The sequence below is a fragment of the Barbus barbus genome (assembly GCF_936440315.1).
Source record: "Barbus barbus genome assembly, chromosome: 3".
Classification (NCBI taxonomy): domain Eukaryota; kingdom Metazoa; phylum Chordata; class Actinopteri; order Cypriniformes; family Cyprinidae; genus Barbus; species Barbus barbus.
In genome coordinates this window covers 20,400,491-20,423,324 of record NC_136731.1, presented here as the reverse complement: position 1 = coordinate 20,423,324, position 22,834 = coordinate 20,400,491, and the positions used below count along the sequence as shown (strand labels likewise).

Genomic DNA, 22,834 nt, shown 5'->3' with positions numbered 1-22,834 from the left:
TATGCAAACATATACCCTTGTTACGTGTAGTTACTGTGTAAGTGTAACATCCGCGGGCTGTAATCTAAAGTGAAGCCTTGTTACCCTCTTGTTACGTGTAGCTACTGTGTAAGTGTAACATCTCAGGCTGTAACAGCACTACAGTGATCAAAAAACATCAATTATACAGTAATTATACATGTTGTGTATTATGCTGTTATTTATCCTGGGAGGAGCTGGAAACAGGTTATCTACTTTTTCACTGTATTTCACCTCGACAGTTCAATGCTGGTGACCTGACTTGCTGCTCAGATGACCATAAGCAATACTCTTTCATCAGGTAAATTTTCATATGGGAATTTCTAAACCAAATCATATCAGAAGCTCATCACATAATTACCCAATACTTACAGCTCAGTTCAGTAATCTCCATGATCCCACATAAATAACACTAGTTAATAATATAGCTTATATTCTTTAGTAAACTGTGGTAAAATGTATAAAGACTATGGTGTTTTTTTATTTCACTATAATTACTCAATTATACTAGGCTATAGTATACAGTTTACTATTTATATCAATGTCATGTAAGATATACATGTTGTAATAATACAATAAGAAGGCTACCCAGTACGTAGTGTAAAAATATGTTGAATCATATATTTTGTGTTATTACAATAAGGCAATTGGTTACACTTTATTTCGATAGTCCACTTTAGACATTCTACTAACTATAAGTAACTTTGTAACTGCATGTCAACTACATATCAACTAATTCTCATTAATTTGCAACTACATTTTATCACGGACAAGCTCACGGCTTTGCAAAGGAAAATTGATGGATTTGGAAATCAGAATGGACAAAGAGAATAGCCGTGAAATTGGAATTAGGCTATTCGCACCAAGACCAAACAATTGCAATCTTATCTTCTTTTCGGTTCCCCCAGACCAGCGCGGGCCTCAGACAAGGTCGCTGTTGGGAATAACAAGCCCGGGAAGAACACTGCAGTGAGACGCTCTTGCGTTCCTCCCCCCTTCCACAGACACTTGTTGATTGTTGACTCTGTCTGGGTCCTGATCAAGGCTGTCTCCATGGCAACTTGCTGTGTCGCTATCACATTCTGCAGACTGAGACAACTTGATTTGAATGCCATTGAATTGAATTGAATTGAATTGAATTCGCTTGGCGGGTCTCCAGGCCTACAAATACACAAACTCTACATACATACAGACACACATACGCACATATATACAGATATGCATTCACCGCCCCACCCCCGATCCATCGCCTTCGCCATTTTGTACCGCCAGTCTGACAAGCGGGTCTGTGACCAGCGCTGAGAATGGCTGCCGGACCGGATGGCTGCTTGCCGGAGCTGGATTAATTCCCCTGTTGCAAAGTCTATGTTTGTGTCTATGTTGTATTGATTGATTATGTGCTTTTGTTGCTGGGGTGTTTTTCCTGTTCTCACACTGTACTTCCAAAGGAGTATAGTTTCGGGGGTTATTTTTTTCTCCCCCCTTTCCTTATGTTATGCTGTATTTCTTCCTAAATTCCCTGTCTTCCTGTCCTGTCTACCCCCTTGTCATATTGTATGTATGTTGTGTATGTATGGACAGGTTGATGGCTAATTTCGCTGGTACTTGTGACAATAAAGGGCTACTACTACATGTCTACTAACTCTCAGTAGGGTAGGTTTAGGGTTAGTAGAATAAGTTGACATACTTGCAAAGTTTCTCATAGTATGTTGTATGTTGTGGACCCATCAAAATAAAGATATTAAGCAGACAGTCTACTAATACTCTAATGACTGCTAGTTAACATGTAGTTGCAAAGTTACTTACTGTTATTAGAATGTCTAAAGTGGACTATCAAAATAAAGTGTTACCAGGCAAATTGTTCTAAATCATAATATTGTAGCCTAACACAGTAGGATATAAATACCATGTAATCCTAGAATAGTTACACCTTGCTTATGAAATACTAACAGTGTAAATACTTTAATTTTCCAAGTCATTACCCCCTTATTCCCCAATTGTTTCCGTTTACCTAAATGTACGTTCATCTTTAAGTTATGCTGACGTGGAAAATCGCAGACTCTACATACACGTAATTTCAGAATAGGTACCCTTTAGTTATAAAATACTTACAGTATAAATGCTTTATAATTCCGCAAATTCTGTAAATTCTGTTTAATTACACGGTACATTGCGGGCTGTAATCTAAAGCGTTACTGAAATTCTAGTGTACACTTAGCATAAAAAACATACACTGTTTGTAATTTAAAGTTAATCTTTAAAAAAGCACTAATAATTTAATAACACTTGTAAATGTAATCTAGCAGACCTCAAATTAATGAACTTTTTCTTTTTAGTATAGTTCATTTATCAGTCTTCAGCCTTAAAGCTGCAATACATGAAAATACAAGAATTTTCATGAATTAATCGCTCATTAATTGACAATGTGTAAACAGTTTGTAACAAAAAAAATTCACTCTGTGAAAGCCTGTATAGGCTGGTATTTATGTAAAGGACTCGGGACGTTTTGGCCGGGAAAATCAAAAGTATGTGACATTTACACACTCTCAAGAGCCTCTCTTCTGTTCTTTGACACATGAAATTAATGCTTATGTTAAGATTAATGCCAAAATTACTATTCTGTACTGTAAATGTGTCATGCAAAGAAAAGGGATTAATTCAATCTATAATTAATCTATATAGTCCACAGTCTCAAATGCACATCAGAATCAAACTATCAAAGCAGTGTAATGATGTTGGTGAACTGCAGAGCTGGCGCAAACATATCCACATCGCTTTGATCAGAAGGTTTCTTAACTGCTGCTTTCTCACCGTTGTCATTTTTGTTGTGTGTTTATTTTTAGAGGAAACTTCATAGCACATATCTATATATTCATCATTTATATGTGCTGTACTTTCATAAATTTCTCATGTAGTTACCTTAGCAACATGCTATTTGAGAGCACTATTGAAAAAAATTGTGAGATGAGTTTCCTAAGCAGTGCAATTTCTATGACAAAGATTCGCTAATGCGTTCAGTTATCAATTATGTTTTACTCTCCGCACCGTTTAACACATTTTATCATATTTGCACAGATTTCTCACCACAATCACAGCAGAACATGTGAAAAAGTGTAGAGATCCCAACAGAGCCTTATCATGGCCTATGCAGAAATACACACAAACACACGAGTAAACAAAAAACATCCTTTCATTAAACAGTCAATGCTGAATCAGTGGAAAAGTGCTGTGGTCTGTTCACTGCCCTAGAGAAGATTTGATGCTGACAGCTGCCTTCTGTCAACCACTGAGTGAGTGAGACGACAAAACCACAGAGAGAGGGAGAGAGTGATATATTGCCAAATTGCTATTGGGTGTTGCAGCGGCTGAAAGAATGAAGACATTGAACCATTTGGTGATTCAGAGAAGGAATGTTTCTTGGTGAAGTTTCAATGAGGGTGGAGGGTAAACAGCAAGTGGCTCTTTTCATTGCATGTAAAGCGCAGAACCACTAGTTCAGCACAGATGGCAACCCATAGTTTTCGTAACCACAGTAATCAACGGGGCTTGATGGGTGATGGGGAGCAAGCAATCTTAAATGCCTCTTCTCAGAAGCTTTACTTCTGGAGCTGTTTACATCTACTGACCGTGAATGAATTCTTGTAAACAAGGCAAACAGACAGTCACTGAAAGGATAGAATGAGCACTATGGAAGTCAATGGCTACCACCAACCATTGGTTACCAAAGTTCTTCAAAATATCTTTGTTTGTGTTTCGGATAAGAAACACACTTGACTCAAATTGATTTTAACAGAATTTGACATTAGCATGATCCTGAGTTAACAGTGCAATACAAGAGTCCCTTTCAAGGAAAATCAGTTCACTCTGCAGCCATATTTTGCAATGCCTCTGAGGCAGCTATTTTAGACATGCAAGATCAGCTCCTTTCTACTAAAATGAGGAAATATTAAAATCTCAAAAACTGATAGCCAATCTCAGTTTTAAATAACAATCTCGATTTAAATAACATATTTCGAACCTGATCTCATAAATGTTCTCTCTTCAGCATTAAAAAAGCATGACTTTACCAACTGGCCAATTGGCTTTTTTGTTTAGAAGGCAGGACTTATTACAGCATATTGCACATTGCACTTCCTTCTATTCAAATTAATACCAATGAACTATTTGCATATACAGCCTTTGAGCATAAAACTGCATAGAAAACAAATACTGGATAAAATAGTATATTTTTACATTAATTAGATTGATTAGTATTTTTATCAATAAGTTTTTTGTATTGAGTTCATTGTAAATATATATTTTTTCTCTTTTTGGTTGGATTTCCTTCACTGAGTTCACTGAATTGCATTATCTTCTCCATGAATGATACATGCCATGCTGCCTTATAATTTGGTAAAAGTTATCTTGAATGGCAATGTAATTATTTTTATTATCGTTTGAAACTGACTTTGTGTTGGGAGCGCACCTATGATGCCTTAAAATGCTGTTTATGTTCCAACTCACTAGGTTTTGGAATAGATCCTTTGACCAGAACCCCAGCTTTGTTGGGTTGTCTCCATCCCTAGATAATTCATAATTAATTACTCAAAGTAATTTATTTTTAGTGCAGGGTATCTTTGCATTGATGCTCTTTTCATGCCCCCACAGAAACACTTATGAGAAAACTAATTTGTTTCTGTCTGTGTGTGTGTGTGTGTGTGTTTGTGTGTGTGTGTGTGTGTGTGTGTGTGTGCGCGTGCATGTTTATGTGGTTTATGAGGACACAAATTTGTATAATGACATGGGTATGACAGAGGTATTACAATATGAAGGTGGTTTATGAGGACACTGCCTATGTCCCCGTAATTCAAAACATACTAAATGGTGTTTTTTTGAAAATCTAAAAATGCACAAAGTCTCCTGTGAGGGCTAAGTTTAGGTGTAGAGTAGGTGTAGGGCAATAGCACACACAGTTTGTACAGTATAAAAACCATTACGCCTATGGGATGTTCCCACTTTTCACAAAAACAAACGTGTGTGTGTGTGTGTGTGTCTGTGTGTCTGTGTGTAGACACATTCAGGAAGGAGGCAGGCAATATGTGTGACACAGATAAGAAAACAACATCCAAAAACAAAACACACACACACACATAATTAGAAACATTTAAAACTGAAACTCACATTTATATCTCAACACAAACAAATGCACACACAGGCCAATAAATATACTTAAACTATATTCCATCAAAAAGATTAAATAAACACATAATTTTCCTCTAAAAGCCTGAAGATCATACCAGCATCATACAAGGAAACCCTCACCACAGATATGACTATTCACTGAATAAGAACATAATGATCTTTCTCATCCGGCTTAAAAGCTTTCCTGTGTCGTTCCTTATTTTGACGATATATGCTCACATATGATCACATATGCTCAGCGCACACTACAAGACTAAATGTTGAATTGACTGAAAGGCAGATTCTGTTTCTTCCAAAGTACTTGAACAAATTTACCTTGACTAACCTCGTATGTAATTAAATGTTACACCTACACTGTACCTGATCATACAGTAGATGTTTCATTTGTTCTTGTTCTGAATGCTCTACATAAATCTCTCCAAATCCTCTCAAAGACATCAACACACTGCAGTCTTCTTCCAGGCTGCCTCACATGGCACGCAGCATTCGTGGCATTCACCCAGATGAGGTCAGGATGAGGTGGTGCTTCTTTTGTAATGGAAATTACTTAGTGGACTAAGAAAAATCTTAACAGAAATGAAATCTGAGAATGGTGTCTGGGTCAGAATAAAGTGGTGCCCCTGACGCTTCGCTCCAAGTGTTGTTTTTTTACTAGCACCTCAGAGGCTTGTGTTACTTGGCTTAAAGTTTGATTTATGAAATCTATTCTGCACTGTCAGGAAACAATATCGGCATAAGCCAGAAGGACAACAAAGGCAGCATCTTCTCTAATCCAAAGAAAGTACAGATTTACTGATATTACTTCTGGCAGATACCAATAAGCTGAGAATTATTTCATGGTTATGCCTGATAACCATTAAATGTCTGATATAAAAATTCTAGACTTTGTTGTCAAAGTAGATTAAAACTAAATCTGAAATCAATCATTTTAACTGCTCCTTAGTAGGGCTGTGTATTGGCAAGAATCTGGCGATACGATACGTATCACGATACAGGGGTTGTGATACGATATATTGCGATACTGTAAGCAAGGCGATATATTGGGATATTTGTTATTTTAGGAATAGGATATATATTTTTTAGGAAAGCTGTCACTAAGAACACACCACCATATGCATACCTTAGCAAAAAAATAAATAAATAAAATAGTTTAACCAGAACACACTGCAGAACACACTGGGATCTGCATTTGCAATAATACATTTTTTAAACCACTTTTTGTGCAGCACGAGTAAAGGGGGAAATATACAAGTGCTTGCATGATTCTTTAGTTAAATGTATGTATAAAATGTATTTTATAAAAAGATAAAAATATACATATTTATAGACTCTACTTTAAAGGTTCACAGTTTAAGTTTACAATTGTGACATGCAATGTCAAAACATTTAATCTGAACAAAAAATGACATCTTTAATATCAATGAAAAATAAAGTGCTTGCAGGATTCCTAAAGAAAACTAAACAATTGTAAAACAATCAAACAAATACAGATGTTAAACATTCTCAGAACCTTTCAACTTGGATTTCACAGGTTTTTCAGTTTGTACTGTATGTATGTTTCGCGTGGAATCGCCGAGACCGCGACGCGAGCACCGCTCCAACTGCACAAAACACCCCCGAATTACGAGAGAAAGCTGCAGCTGCGCGGCGACTCTACCGCCCGCCGCGCCCCGCGCAAAGGCTCTTCAACACGGGATGCGACAAGCGGCAGAACCGAGGTTGCGCTCGCGACGCGGTCCCGGGGCGGACATTACCACAAAAGCCCAAATGGCGCCACACTTCAGCTTTGTACAACGAAACGAGAACTGGAACAATTCTTTCATCCTGGCAGCGAACTATATTAACGCTAACATTAGTGGAGTGCCCTGATGCTAGTTTTTCCTGTCACTGTTTAAGTTCAGAGATGAAGACTGATATCTAGTGGTCGGGATATGAACTGAAAACGAAACAACTGCCATGAATCTTGTATGATTTTTTTTTTTTTTTTTAAATATCGATATTCCGTTTTGGAGAATCGATACAGTATCGCCAAATAAAATATCGCGATACTCACGTGTATCGATATTTTCTAACACCCCTACTCCTTAGGCATCACAACATTATAATGTACAGTAGTGTTGTCAAAAGTACCTACTTCAGTACCAGTCACTTTTTAACATTTTAGATTAGGGAACACATATTCTCTATTAACCATGAGTTTTCCCTCAATAAACTCCTAATTTGCTGCTTATTAATAGTATTAGTAGTAATATTACTAATAGTAGTTGTTAAGTATGGGGCAGGATTAAGAGATTTAAAATATAGTCGTGCAAATTAAGGCATTAATATGTGCTTTAAAAGTATTTATAAACAGTCAATATGCTAGTAATATGCATGCTAATAAATAACTAGTTAATAGTGAGAATTAGTCCATAAAATAAAGTGTTACCGAAGTTTCCATAGTCTTTTTTTTTATATACATATATATGTGAATAAAGCAGCTTCCCTAATACAAAAAAAGTAGAGTGAGACTTGATTTTGTCCATCAGAAATTGATTGGATTGATTGTTGTCCTTTGCTACTGCTGCGATCTCATGTGGATGACAGGTTGTCCCAGCGAACAAGACATCAGAGAAAAGAGCGAGGGGAATTTTTTGGATTAAAAATTACAAGAGCACATGCATTTTTAATAAAATGATGTGCACAGATAAATCACTTATAATAAATACGGCAATACTCCATTTAAAAATAAGAATTGTCAATTTAGATTTTTGGTGACTTTAACAAACCTGCACTTTTAAATGTGTTGAGAGAAGCAGCTCATGTACTTCAGGCCCTGGTTGTAAATCTTGTTATGGTTCTGAAGAGGCCTGAAATACAGCTTTGAGCTTTTGAATTGCATTCTGTTGACTTTCTGATCTTCAGCAATTCGCCATGATTTTGAATCCAGACATGACCCTATCCATGGTGCTGATTCTGATCAGGTACAAAAGCCATGTTACTGAAGCCTGCATAGGTATTTCATCAGCAAAGCAACAGAAGATGTAGGCTGTAGTCTAAAGAGTGTGCTTAAACAGCTTCCTGATGCACACGATTAATAGCTCTATCAACTCAGCATCGATCTGTCGGCAAAGCAGCATGTTCATAACAGAGAACACTCAAACCTAAACATCATCAGACAAAAGAGAACAAAATATACAGACGAAATCCACAGCATTTCCAAATAGCATCCATCTTAAAAATAAAAATACAATTCTGATTGAATGAGCACCGGTTGAAGTCCGCTTTACACATTCTATATTAATGCACTTGCATATGTAAGTCACTCTACAAACAAGCAGCTTTTCACTACATAAGACATTAATTTATGGACTGGAGTGTGGATTACTGTGATGCTTTTATCAGCTGTTTGAACTCTCATTCTGACGGCACCCATTCACTGCAGACGATCCATCGGTGATAAAGAAACAAACTCATCTATATCTGGGATGCCCTGAGGGTGAGTAAATTCTCAGCAAATCTTATTTTTATCTTAATTATTCCTTTGAGACTTTCATGAGACACTTCACATAAGTGCTGTTTGTCCTACACAACCGCTTATAACCATTCAGGTGTCTAAGGGGTATTTATTTGTTAATCATCTAAAAAAAGCTAAACTTCAAAGCAAATTGGAATCAGAGAAAGTCTGGGATGAAACAAAACCCTCATAAATTTACAGAAAGCTTTAGTAAACAGTCACAACCACAGACAGGCCTTGAAGTATTGTGCAATCATCCTCTAACTGAGGATGAGGATTGTGTTGTGGTGACCAGGGAACAGTAAAGCCCAGTTCACAGACAGTTCCAGGCCAACCACATCCGTGATGTATGTGGTTTTATAGGACACATGCATAGAGCCTGGCCTTGAGAGCCTTTTGAATGCTTTAATGTGGTTCTTTCCAAGTCATCTATGAACCATCTTAGCGCAACAACCCTAAACACAGGGATGGGTATAGTAAGTAATGTATAGGCTGTAGTTCTGATTTCAATTCAACATAACCATTATGGTTCTATAATCCTTTTATAAATAAATAATAATTTACTATAACAAATTCAGTTGTGACTATCTAATTGTAATATAATTGGACTGATTCTATACTACAATTCAAAAGTCTCTAATGCTCACTAAGACTGCATTTATTTGCTAAAAATATACAACAGCAACATTGTGAAATATTATTACAATTTAAAATTATTTTTTTTAATATATTTTAAAATGTAATTTTTTCCTGTGCTCGTAAAGCTGAATTTTCAGCATCATTACTCCAGTCTTTATTGTCACATGATCTTTCAGAAATCATTCAAAAACATACCGGTTTGCTGCTTAAGAAAAAAAACATCTCTTATTCTTTTTTTTTTTTGAGGATGAATAGAAAGTTCAAACAAAGAGCATTTATTTGAAGTAAAAATATTTAGTAACATTATAAATGTTACAATGTAACATTATAAAACATTCACTTCTGATCAATTTAATACATTCTTGCTAAATAAAAGGGTTTTGTTTTGTTTTGGGGTTTTTTCCCAAATATGACTGACTCCAAACTAAATGGTAGTGTAAGTTTCTCATTTCTCAGGTCAAGCCTAGATGGCAAAGGTAATGACTTATGGTTCAGAGAACAAATCGCTTCAATTCAGTGAGGGAGTGAATCATTACAGTGAATCAAAGTAAAAACTAAAGATTTATTTTGAGAGTTATTCTTAAAAATCTGCTTATATTTAATTTGCAGATGAATCAGATAAGAGCCTGTTTTTAATCTTTTTAAGAAATTCCAGAACACAATAATTTAGATTTTTCGCTGTTGTTCTTTTTTTAAAAGATGGAACCAGTTCTTATACAATTCCCTACCCCATACATTACACTAAAAAAGTCCTAACCTTAAAACAGCACTTGACATTCAAACTGCTGTAATGTGATGAAGCAAACTGCCCTGTGCCATTATAATCCACATGACTTTGCCACGTCCTTGTGTACGTCCAAGATACTGAGGGTGGGAGACTGATTAGTATCCTGTCACTCGCCACACCATCCATTGCCACTGAAACATTGATTCTCAATCCCATTACTTGGCCAGTCAGAGTAACAGATTGCTGCTGACTCCAGCCCGTTATAGGGCATGCATATCACCAAGGCAGCCTCTAGTCAGTCACCCTAAATATGTCCTCATAAAGCATGAGGGAATCTTTGCAGGCTTAGCCAATGCCCTTCCCGCACTACTATCATCTCAAACCAGGGTGTAATTTTGTGAATCAAATATGGAAACTCATATCCTCATTTCATCTTTATTCTTAAATATAAAGGTTATTTATTGACATCAATGGTTCCATAAAGAACCTTTAACATCCATTGCACAAAAGGTTCTTTATAGTGGAAAAAATTTTATTTAGATCATTAAATTGTTCTTCACACTATAGTTCTTTAAAGAACAGTCCACTTAAATGTTCTTTGGGGAACCTAAAAAGCTTTTTTCAAGCCTTTATTTTAAAGAGTATTGAGCTTGATCTGATTTTCTGTCATTGCACACAAGAGAAATGAGGGACATTATATGGTTAGCGGAAGTTCCCTTAGAAAGCAGGAATGCAAGCGTGCAATTGAATCAAGCACAGGACTGTGCACCGGTCAAGGCATCTTTTCATCTATAATTCCTTGGTCGTGATTGGGAGTGTCCGTGGCCCTCATATTGCTCAATCTAATTACAGCAGTGGGCGTTACATAATGGTTTGTTACAGCTTCCCAATCAGTGAGCCATTCAAATGCGAAGGGCATATCTCGTATGCCTGTTAAAAACACAGACAGTGAAAACCACAAGCATTGGTGAAGAAGCTGACCCCCTCCGCACCCCAGATTCAGAGGCAGCTGAACAGTACTAATTCATTAGTATGCTGCACGTCACCTCAGCCAGGGATGCTTTTGGCTCTGTTTAGAGCACTACATATTTCTTTCCTCACCTATGTCACTTTAATTCATGCCGCTTGGCTTTCTAAGGTCTATGCACACACTCTGATGCATCGCATGCTGTATACACTGCTCTTAATGAACGGTGTGAGCCGACTGCAGACATGCAGCCTCTCTCACCAGGCTGCAGGACACGCATGAAGAGCGAGCTTGATGCCACAAGAGAGGGTGTGAATCTCAGTGTCACAGGTCAGCCTCCAACCACAAAGGGCGTTCTGCCCTCACGGTCACTGAGTGAGACACCACAGGCTGCTGACTTCTCGAGGAAGTAAACAGCAGTGCTCAGATATGTCAAGCACACAGACGTTATGCAACGAAACTGCCTTGGGAACACAGGACACACAAGAAGAGGAAGACAACAGTTCTGGCTAACACACTATAAAGGCATACAAATATATGTAGCAATTTCATTTAACCACATTATTAAAAATAAATAGCCTAAACGTTTGCAAAAACATACATTTAGGCCTTCATTGTGTATTTTTAAAATGTTTTAACCAAATGTATGTGGCTGTTTCAACATGACAAATATAAAGTCTAAATTGTTTCATCCCATTGGTAGCATGTACATCAGCACATATTTAATGAATAATAAACGGTTGCGGGTCAGAATATGTTATGTTTTTACTCACCTGGGTCGAAATGCGAATTGAAGGCAAAACTGAGATTAAATAAAACCGAGGACATGACCGCTACAAATACCGACGCTTTCATCCTCCTCATAAGGCTTCAGATTTACTGCACGACACAGCGATTGTACATTAAATAAAGAAAAATTGCTTCATAAAAGAAAATTAGACATGAGGGTGCTCAGACGCATCATGAAACACAGCAGCGCTCACTTCAGATGCGTCGGATTAAGAAACAGATGCTGGGAAACATTTCCGCTCGTCTCCGTGCTCTGTTTAGCGCGTTTCAGTGTAAACAGCGCGGTGTCTCCTCGTCCATCAGGCTGTTTACTGAAGGCTCCTCGGGGTAGACCACCTATCAGCGTCGCTTTTTCTCCATGTGCAGGCTATGCACCAAGATTTTGGTGTCTGGCAGCAGTCCAGTATCATTCCTGCAAATGTTTTGCTCTACCTGCAGCTGTGCCCTTCGGACACGCAGTGTTTGATATATACTTAGAGCTCTGGGCAGTTTATTTCGGCGTGTATGATGGAGTGTGTAGAGGAGGATTATTAATGCTGCAGTGGCACTGAAAGACAGGAGAGCGCGCTCGAGCGAGCGCAGTCACACAGCAGCACCGTGACGGGTTTGGTCGAGAAAAAAAAAACAGTCGGTGCTCAGAATCTGATCTGTCGGAAGTAAAGACTCTTGCCTGTCTGACGGAATGCTTACACTACAATATAGGTCTTCCCTGTTGAAAATAACAGCTTGAACCATCTTAAACTGATTTGCTGGTCTGGTTTAAGATAAAGGCTGACCAACAGAAAGTGACCGAAGTCCCTCTAAAACTAGCAACATACAACATATAAGACTGGGAGATAAACAAAACATCAAGAAATACCACCATATTGTTTAATAAACAAGATAGATAGAAAAAAACTATAATAGAAAAAATAGAAAAAACTATAACCCTAAATGGCACATAGGCTCTGTAATGTTGGTAGAACAAAATTGGAGAAACAGATTTGTCAAACTCTGCAATGTGAATTTGTGTTCACATTCATGACAGTTTCAAAGGTTTCTGTTTCCAACATGTTTCCAAATGTTTTTTCAGGGTTGAGCATTGTAGCCAATCAGAGACATATCTGTTGATTTCTTGAACGCAATGGCCAATCAGAGGTTTGTAATTTAGTCAGAATCCACTCATCACTCAGAACACCAGAGTTTTGTTTAGTGCTGAGTTAAGGCCCATTCACACCAAGAATGGTAACTATAAAGATGACACTCTCGGTTACTCACGTAACCTCGGTTCCCTGAAATGAGGGAACGAGACATTGCTTTGGGAAATACATTTTCCTCGAATACTACTGAAGCCTTATTGAATCACGTCAGGGAAACTGGCCAATGGCATTCAAGCGCGCAAAATATGAGCGGGAATCCCACTCTATATAAGGCAGTGCTTGTACGTTATTCATTCAGAATCTTTGACTGAAGCAACTTGCATTCTAAGATCCTGAGCTCGATGACATGGCAATGACACGTCTCGTTCCCTCATTTCGGGGAACCGAGGTTACGTGAGTAACCGAGAGCTTTCCCCTTCAATTCGGTCACTCTACATTCTACATGCTTTGGGAACGTATAAAATCCCGCCGTGTCACAGCGATGGAGCCTGGCTCGACTAAGTATGTCAAGTTTCACATTCAGAACCGTAATGAGAGCGGCAATGATATTTGCCGCTCTTGGTAAACACAGCTCAGGTCTACAGCACCTAGTCGAAGCCATGTAAAAGTCAAGGGGGCGCGGCAACTACACGATGCCGCGTCACACCAGGGGCCGCATTAACTCCAGTGAAACAGAGAATGTGAAATGACGGCGGCTTCGGCGCTTTCACATATATATTAGTTGAAATTGTTTAATTTCAATGAAATCATGTGTTATGATGCACGGCCATAGCGGTGCTCAATGATGGTGATCAAGTCCTAGAAGAGGTGGTGAACTATATCAAAACATTGTGATAAACTGTTAGCATTGAATTGGTGGTGCGTCAATACATGGTGTATACGCCGAAGAGCAGCAGAAGAGGCGTGCGGTCCTCCCGCATGCTGCGCTGAGGAGGAGTGGGAACGCACAGGAGGTTTCACGTTGGCGTGCTTTGGCAGGAAGTGGCTAATGGCCTTCGATTGCTTCTGTAAATGTCTCCACCACCACGGATTCACGGGAACGTCCAGAAGGGCCATTTTCTCTGAGTCCTTCAATTCGGTCAGAGTAAGCCACAGGTGACGATCTAGCACCACAAGATTCCCCATATTGCGGCCGATTGCTCGAGCTGTTACCTTCGTCGCTCTGAGGGCCAGATCCGTGGCGCGTCGGCTTAGAGATGGGCAGCGATGGCTTCTTCCAAGGGGGGGAGGAGTTTGACATACCCCACTTGGTCAGCTCCATCCACAGAAGACAGGAGGGAGGATCCCAGGTTATGCAAGTTCCACGACTTTTTTATCTCGTCGTGCACCTTGGGGACAAAGGTGTAGGTCTCCGCGGGGTGTCTTTTCGGCCGCGATCCGACTGGAGGTACCACTCGTCCGGACGGCTTCTGGCCGGCTCGGCAGGAGGCGCCCCCTCCAACCCGAGCTCATCCACTGCCTTGGACAGGACGCTTAGGAGCTCGACATCACTGTGATGGAGGTCACCCGCGTCGTTGACGTGGGGTGCAGTGTAATCCAGCGGGCTGTTAGACCACTCTTCTCTCGCAGACGCTGCCACCGAAATGGCATCCTCCTCCTCTTCAGTGCACTCCATGGCACCGAAAGACAACACATCTTGAGTGTTGGGGGAGGGACGGAGATCAGCGGTCATGAAGCGCACTGGAAGGGGACCTGCAGCAAGGGGGTGAGGAGAATGTGGGCACTGAGACGGCGCGGGTTTGTCACCTGATCCTGACAGATCCGCATCAGAAACTCGCGGCACTTTCCTCCTTGGCTCGAAAGAGGCTGCAGAGAAAGAGCGCGCCAAAGCTAGTTGGGCGAGTTCATCGCCTTGGACGATGGCCACACGGAGCCTGAGAGTCAGGAGACTCATATCTCCACAGTGGGGGCAGTCCGACCCCCCAAACGCCGCCTCTGCATGGGCGCGACCCAGGCAGAAGACGCACGATTCGTGGCCATCAGAAGATTCGATTGGCTCCGCACAGGAGAGGGTCATCTTTGCTTCTGAAGCTCACCGGAACACAGCAAGGAAAGAGAAGGCGTGTCCGCTGCAGCGTGTTGATCACGCTGAGTAGTTTTTTCGTGTTGATAGGTTTCTTGCTTCTAGTAGAAGGTTGGCTGAAGGAAAAGATTCTGAATGAATGACGTACAAGCAATGCCTTATATAGAGTGGCATTCCCGCTCATATTTTGCGCGCTTGAACGCCATTGGCCAGTTTCACTGGCGCGATTCAATAAGGCTTCAGTAGTATTCGAGGAAAAGGTATTTCCCATAGCATTGTAGAGTGACCAAATTGAAGGGGAACGACGGTTACATTGGTAAGTGAGAAAATGTATTAATTTTAGCTTATTTTAGTTACTTTTACCTAAACCCTTTTATTTCAAGAAGCTAAAAGAAGAAAGGCAGTTTATCGCGTTGTCCAGGCCTGCGCAATTCTCCGCCGGGAGGTTTGTCATTTTTAATTTGAATCCCTAAAGTATCTTGACAAAAACTGTTGTGAATTGATTAATAATGCTGGCTAGAGTTCATGTTATGTAATATTTTTTTGCCCTGTAGATTGTATTGGACCTATACGTAACGTTATAGGAAAAGATGAAACAAAGTTTCGGTCAGATCACTGTCAGACCATAAACATGAATTCAAACCAAGAAAAACAAAGAGAGAAGCTGATGGAGATGTTTCCATTTTTCTGTGGATAACTGTGAGTATTTGGTGTTTGCAGTTATAGTATAGTCAAATATAATTATTTGTTGTGCTGAAGTAATTGTATATTATTCTAAGCACGCTGTATTTGGTTGTTGTATATGTTCATCTAACTCAGAGAGCAATTTTAAAGTCTTACCACCAGCTTATCAGAGGGCTGAAAAGTGGAAGTCAGTAATAACACAAAAGGTACATTATTTATTTTTCCTGACAGTACCAACTGAAACTCATCAATCAGATAATCTGAAGTTACTGATATCTTTTTTTTTCTTCTATTTTCCACCTTTTATCATGCAGGTTCTTATGATAGATAGATAAATAAATAAATATTTTGCACTGTCACTGCAGGTCTGGACTCTGGAGTGCAGCATTACTACTTGTTTGGTCATCAGCATTCAGATGAAAACACTACACTCCTCTCTAATTCAAGTAAATTTTAAGATTTTATTTAATTGTGAGAGATTATTTTCGTTTTCCTGTTGTACTATACTCTCATAGGTCTAATAAATGTTTCTCTGACTTGTATCCCCATCTTAGGATGTCAAGCTTACTCATCGCAAGGAGTGTTAGCATCAAAATGGATGTGTCACTGACCAATAACACAGAGATGCCAGAAGTATCTGTTTGCTGTCTACTTTTTGTTCAGTATGGAGCATCCAAAAGCCATCACTCAGTTCATTTCAATCAGCACTATTTAGCCCTTCCCAGTGCTGAAATTGTCATGGGTCCTTTGGTTTTATTGTTTAAATGCTTATCTGAATGTAAAATTAATATTTAATGCTTATAAATATAATGACAATACTATAGTTAGTCTTTTAGCTCCCTTTTTAGAAACATGTGGTTCACCATCTTTCATGTGTTACAGAATTGGGGAAAGTTGCAGCATCCAAAACAAAATCAAAAGTCAGACTACTTGGTTTATAGGTTTAAGGAGAATGTGGAGTAAATACTTGACATTTATTAAAGGTAAAAGGTAATGACCTGGTGGTGAGATGCAAAATAAGAGTGTTATTAATATACTATTTGAAGACAAACTTTACACATTCTAATTTGATGTGTTTATTTAATTTTTTTATCTTTTTGCATGTTAACATTCCATTCAATTGTTGTTGTTTTTTTGTGTGTGGTTTCTTAGCAATCAACGTATATTTGTGACTGACATGTTGGATGGGTGAGTAAGGTGGAGGGGGTTGAAAAAAAAATATTTCTAAAACCGAGAGTGCTATTTTAGACAGGTAAAAACGAAAAATGAAGTATGACTAAATAAAGAAACATGGATTTATGTTAATCTCTGTAACTGTTGCACTATGAACGGCTGTGTTATATATTGCTTGTCATTGTAAATGCTAATAAAACTGTCTTAAATGATCACACAAAACCTTGATGTGTTATGCTTATGGATATTTCAGTTTTTCTAGTGATAAATTAGCCATATGAGCTGTTTAAGTCTTTAATAAAATTTTATTAAAATAAAACAAAAATTGAACCTCTTTTGATTGAACCCTTAAAAAGGGTTCTATATGGAATTTTTTAAGGGTTCCATATATGAAGCGCCTGATAGAACCTTTTTAGGTTCTATATAGAACCTTTTCTTCTAAGAGTGTGGAATAGATTTTCTGTTGATATGATTTCGAACAAAGTGGTTATTGAATTTGTCCTCAACAATCAAAATCCCTTCTACTGAAATAGAATTGTTAGGCCTATAGAAACAGGATTAAAGGTTTGCTCTCCTTTTCATCACGTTACAACCCCATAAACTTAACCAATGCAGTCAGAGCCGGAAAAAGAATTGATTAGTTCACCTCCCGAGTCTTCGGGTTTGAGTCGTTCATTCTTTTGTCATGTGACGTGACAGCATTGGATAGAGAAATTAGTTAATTTGAATTCCTTACAAACGGGTGCATAGTTATTATTATTATTATTATTTACTCTTACAGTTACGTGATGCGTTTCTGGTCTCAAATTGTAGCTTGTAAGTAAAAGTATAAAGTAAAGTCGTGATGTATTGTCAAGTATGGTGACCCATACTCGAAATTGGTGCTCTGCGTTTAACCCATCCAAGTGCACACACACAGCAGTGAGTAGTGAACAAATGCACGCACACACACACACACACACACACACCCGGAGCAGTGGGCAGCCATGCTGCAGCACCCGGGGAGCAGTTGGGGGTTCGGTGCCTTGCTCAAGGGCACCTCAGTCGTGATATTGAGGGTGGAGAGAGCGCTGTACATTCACTCCCCCCACCTACAATCCCTGTCGGCCGGGGACTCGAACCCGTAACCTTTCGATTACGAGTCCGACTCTCTAACCATTAGGCCACGACTTTTTATTTCTTACAGTTTATAAATGTGTGAATTTCTGTCATGATGGTTCTTTTCCATAACACTGAATGTGGTAACCAAGGTAATAAACTAAAGAGTTGGTTATTATTATTATTATTAAGTCTTTTCCCCTCAGACTGCATAGGTTTAGTTTATGGGGGTGTCACGTGATGAACAAACGACTCAAACCCGAAGACTCGAAACAGCCCTGCTGAAAAAAGCATCCATGCAAAAGCAGAGAGGTCAGTGTGGTGTACTGTAGAGACATCTGTCCAGGCCAACATCTGATGTACTGATGTCTTCAACTGGAAACCAAGAAAACATGCAATAAATATAGTACAGTTCAAAATCCATCATACACAGCCACTATAACATGGCTGCCTAATCCTGTTCCTGGATATATGCCTTCCTGCAGAATTCAGATCTGGACACCCCTGCATTATGAAGTATCACATCTGGTATCTGGTATTATAAAGTATCAATCCAAGTTTAATTTAAGATTAGGATTAGATTATAATTTTCGTACAAGATTAATGATGCAAAATATAAAACCCCCAAACATTTACAAACCTGATATGGATAAATACAAGACAGGAAAAGCGTGTTTGTTACATAGGAAAGCCTTTCACTGATGCACTGTGAAGTGAATTTGTTGAGAAGTTCCTCCCTAAAGTAGAGAAAAATACATCGATAACACAGTAAAACTGTATTTTCATAATGGGTCATTTAATAAAGTCACTATATTATACTTTTTAAAAGGTTTCATTAATAACGAAAGGCATGTAACTGCATTTTAGGTTCATTTACAGTCATTTACATTTGCATCATAAATACATACTCAGTCCCAAAGTGCTCTTTAGTAAACATGGTAAAAAGATGCCCAAACTGATTAATAATTTAATAGTTGTAGTATATAAAAATTACAAAAATGTCATCATGAGATGTTTGAGTGTAAACAAACAGAGAAAATATAGAGGGAGAAAACAAAGCTAAACCCTCCATCTAAATTTTCTCAAACAAGTCAAAGGAGTACAGTGGCGGCTGCTGGTCTTTCAAAGAGGGGAAGCTTATTTTCGGCCTACATCATAAAAATTGTCCATTTATTTATACGTAAATTATTTTCAAGAAAATGCTCTGTGACCCTGTCGTACCAACTAGGCGTCTTTTCCAGTGACTTGACCAGTGTCCTCTCAATGGCCAGCAGAGCTAGGCTGCTTAAACGGCCTTGGCCCATTGTGTTACGGGTGTAGGACTTGAGCCGCTTTAAACAGGAGAAGCTCCTTTCTACACCTGCAGATGTAGCTCCAATTGTTGCCACTAATGAGAACAGTTTGTAAAGCTGAGGCATTGCACTGTCCAACTCCATGTCTTTAACCCTCTGGGGTCTGAGGGTGTTTTGGGGGCCTGGAGAAGTTTTGACATGCCCTGACATTTTTTTCAGTTGCTTATAAATATATAAATGGCTAAAGTCTAATAACACTGTAAACAGCACAAACTGGGCTAAAACTGGGTGAAAGCAGCATTTATGTGTGGTTAGTGAAAAACTAAATTTTTGAAGTCACTAAAATAAGGCCATAAGATTCACTTGTGAGTGCAGTTAAACATTTTATTAGGAACAATCAAAGCTGTCTTTCAAAGCTGACTTTTTAGCATCATTACTCCAGTCACATGATGCTTCAGAAATCATTCTATTCTGATTTGCTGCTAAAAAAAATATTATTATTCTTATTATTATTGTTGTTGAAAAGAGCTAAGAAGATTTTTTTTTTTTAATGAATAGAAAGTCCAGAAGAACAGCATCAAAACTGCACATTTTGGTATCGATCCGATACCGAGTAAATACAGGGCCAGTATTGCCGATACTGATACCGATTCCGATACTTGTCATTTAAAAAAAAAACAACATAAATTTAAATGACCAACAACAATTCAAAAAATTAACAATACTAATGTTGATATGACTAATATTATATTTACCTTAAAGCTACGTGGATATTATTTGCCTTTCTAAAAGGACTTTGCAGGTAGGGGAGCCCAGAACATGAAAACAATAAACAGTTTAATGTTAAGTATTTTCCTCCCATAGAAAAGAGTTATAAAAATAATTAACGTGGCTTAATAAATTAAGAACGTAATATTAAAAGACAAAACTCAATATACACCTTATTAATGTTTCAAACTAGATATACAAGTAAACAGATGTGCCCAGACTATGAAAGCAACGCTCAAAGTTTTCACATTATGCATTTTCCTCCCATAGAAAACCATTATAAAGAAAAGTTTAATGTAAGTGGCTTATTGAATGAAGACATCGATATGAAAAAGAACTATTAAACCATAACTCGTTTATTATTGAAAGGATTTTAGTATGTTATGTACATACTGTATTTTCTGTTTGTTTTATACATACTGTAATATTTGTTTGTTATTATCGCAATAAAAATACTGTGATATGAAAAGGCCAAATTCGGTATGGTTTATACAAATATATAGGTCTACTATGTATGTACAGGTAAGCAGATGAACCCAGAACATGAATGCAACACGCTGAATTTAATTTTCTCTAATTGCAATATAAAAACATTTAATATGGTGCAATTAATGAATGGAGGAAGACCAAATAAATAAATAAAGACTAAATTCGGTATACAACTTGTTATTAAAATATAATATGTTGCAAGCAGCTGAGCCCACAATATATATGCAAACATGCTAAACAACATGTTAAGCATTTTACTCCCATAAAAAAACATTATTATGAAAATTTAAAGTGTCTTAATGCATTAACAAATAATTTAAAAAGGCTAGACTCAGTACACACCTTACAGTGATAATGTATAAAAAGGACAAACTCGGTATACAGGTATAATATGCACTATGTGCACTATCCCCTTTTCATTATTTTTTGTTGCTCGGAGCTCCGCTCCATCTCTCACTGTATCCGCTCGCGCTCGGAGCCGCTGAGTCAAGTGATGACAACCAAACATAGCGTAGCCAGTGTTGCCAGATTGTGCTGGTTTAAAGGACAAGATTTAAATTAGCAGCTATATTCATTCATTCATTTTATTTAAGTGATTGCGATGGCAAAGTGGCCTAAAGAGTCTAAGAGTGACTCAAATCTGAATGAATAGAAGACTTCTAAATGTAATTGTAACTGAAATAAGAGAACAGTTGAATGGTTTAATCAAAACTGAATATGGGACTATACGATGCTGTTCTGCTTCAGAACATCTTTTAAACCGTCCAGACTCTCCTCTGGTATGCATTGACAGCTGCTGGACTTGAACAGTTTTGACTGCAAAGTTCTGCATTATGTTCTAAAATGTGTACTTCATGAAATGCGTGCTGTAGTTGAAGCACAAGACAAAGGTAAGCGCGTTATTGTTGTTGATTGTTATTATTATTATTATTATTATTATTATTATTTATGTTTGCTCTCAGATTATCATACAGTATGTATCAATGAATAACACATTTTTTGGCTGTCATGGGTGTGTGCATGAGTGCATGAGAGTAAATGCCAGCTAATTTATTGCGTTCTGATCACTTTATTGTGCACTTTTTGCTCAAAAAAAAATATTATTCTTACTGTGGACATTGAAAATAATCCATGTGTTTTTCCGAGGGTTAAAGTCATCGGTTAATTTCTTGATTGCCACTTTGAAAAGATTTTTGGACATTTTAATTTTCTGTCTCCCTTTAACGCATTTGCCCTGTTTTGATCCATATTCCTGTGAAATTGATTTAACCTATCTTTATTTTATTTTGTCATTATTTTATTTTAAGGAGATAAATGGTCCTTATCAACCTTTATTGACGTAAAATTAAAACATAAGATAAAATTATATCACATTATTTTGGCAGTTAAAAATTTGGGCTGGTTTTTGTTGAAGTGGGCGGGTTTTGGTGAGCCTTTGGGATGGAAATCGTCAACCCGATCTCGCAACACTGAGCGTAGGGAGGAGATGTGAAAAGAGCGGAATATACACCGAATGGCTACACTTTGTTGTATTTAAATACAACAAAGTATTATTTAAGTACTTTAGGTTAAAAAATAACCTAAAGTATCGATCTTATCAGGCTATCGATATTAGGATCTAATACTAATCGTTTGTCTGAGGCACTTTTTTGGCTACTTCAGCAGCAAAATAATTCGTTTTTCTGAGGTGAGTTTTAGAATTGATAACAAATAAATAAGTTTATAAATGTATAAAATACAGTTCTTGAACTCTAGAAAGACGCTAAAACCCTAATGAATAAAATACATATAGTATATAAAATCAAATAAATAAATTGTAAAATTCACAAACTTTCAAAGTTCAGCTTTCTTATTCAGAGTCTCTGATACTGTCAATATAAAAACATATTTCAGTTAACAAAACCATAAAATTTAGTTTTTTTTATTGGTAAATTTACACTTATGTGAAATTTGGTCAACAGAATAAGTAAATTAATTAAGTAAAAGTACTGTTTCTCTTGGTCAGGATAGTCAGTAAAGCCAAAAAAGTACATTTTCCCATAAGAGTGAAGGTTTTAAACACTGAATATTCTCACTAATAAACTTCTGGCCCTTACACCATCGGGTAACTGAGTATGTACAGTGCCAAAATAAGTGCAGTTTCCTCATATTCATTACAAAAAGTACAATTTACATTTATTCCTTTTTTTTGTAAATAATATTTTGAGTGTGCCACATGCATCAGACGTTTAGCCAACAGCCCGCGTGACGACTGAGACTAGTTATTATTATAGTCCATTTATTATTGTCCATTTTATTTAATTTCTGTATTTTCTTAAATGTGTGTGTATAGAGTATTTACAGAGTGTTAA

The 22,834-nt window shown here is 37.8% G+C and overlaps 1 protein-coding gene across 1 annotated transcript in view; it reads right to left on the bottom strand.

The window, feature by feature from the left end:
• The window catches only part of LOC306855705 (serine/threonine-protein kinase LMTK1-like), a 76,946-nt gene extending 64,934 nt beyond the window's left edge, over nt 1-12,012 (bottom strand). The window contains exon 1 of the mRNA XM_079394518.1: nt 11,802-12,012. Within this exon, the coding sequence (XP_079250644.1) occupies nt 11,802-11,892 (91 nt within the window). The 5' untranslated portion in view covers nt 11,893-12,012. The remainder of the gene's footprint in view (nt 1-11,801) is intronic.
• Between the last annotated feature and the right edge of the window lie 10,822 nt (nt 12,013-22,834).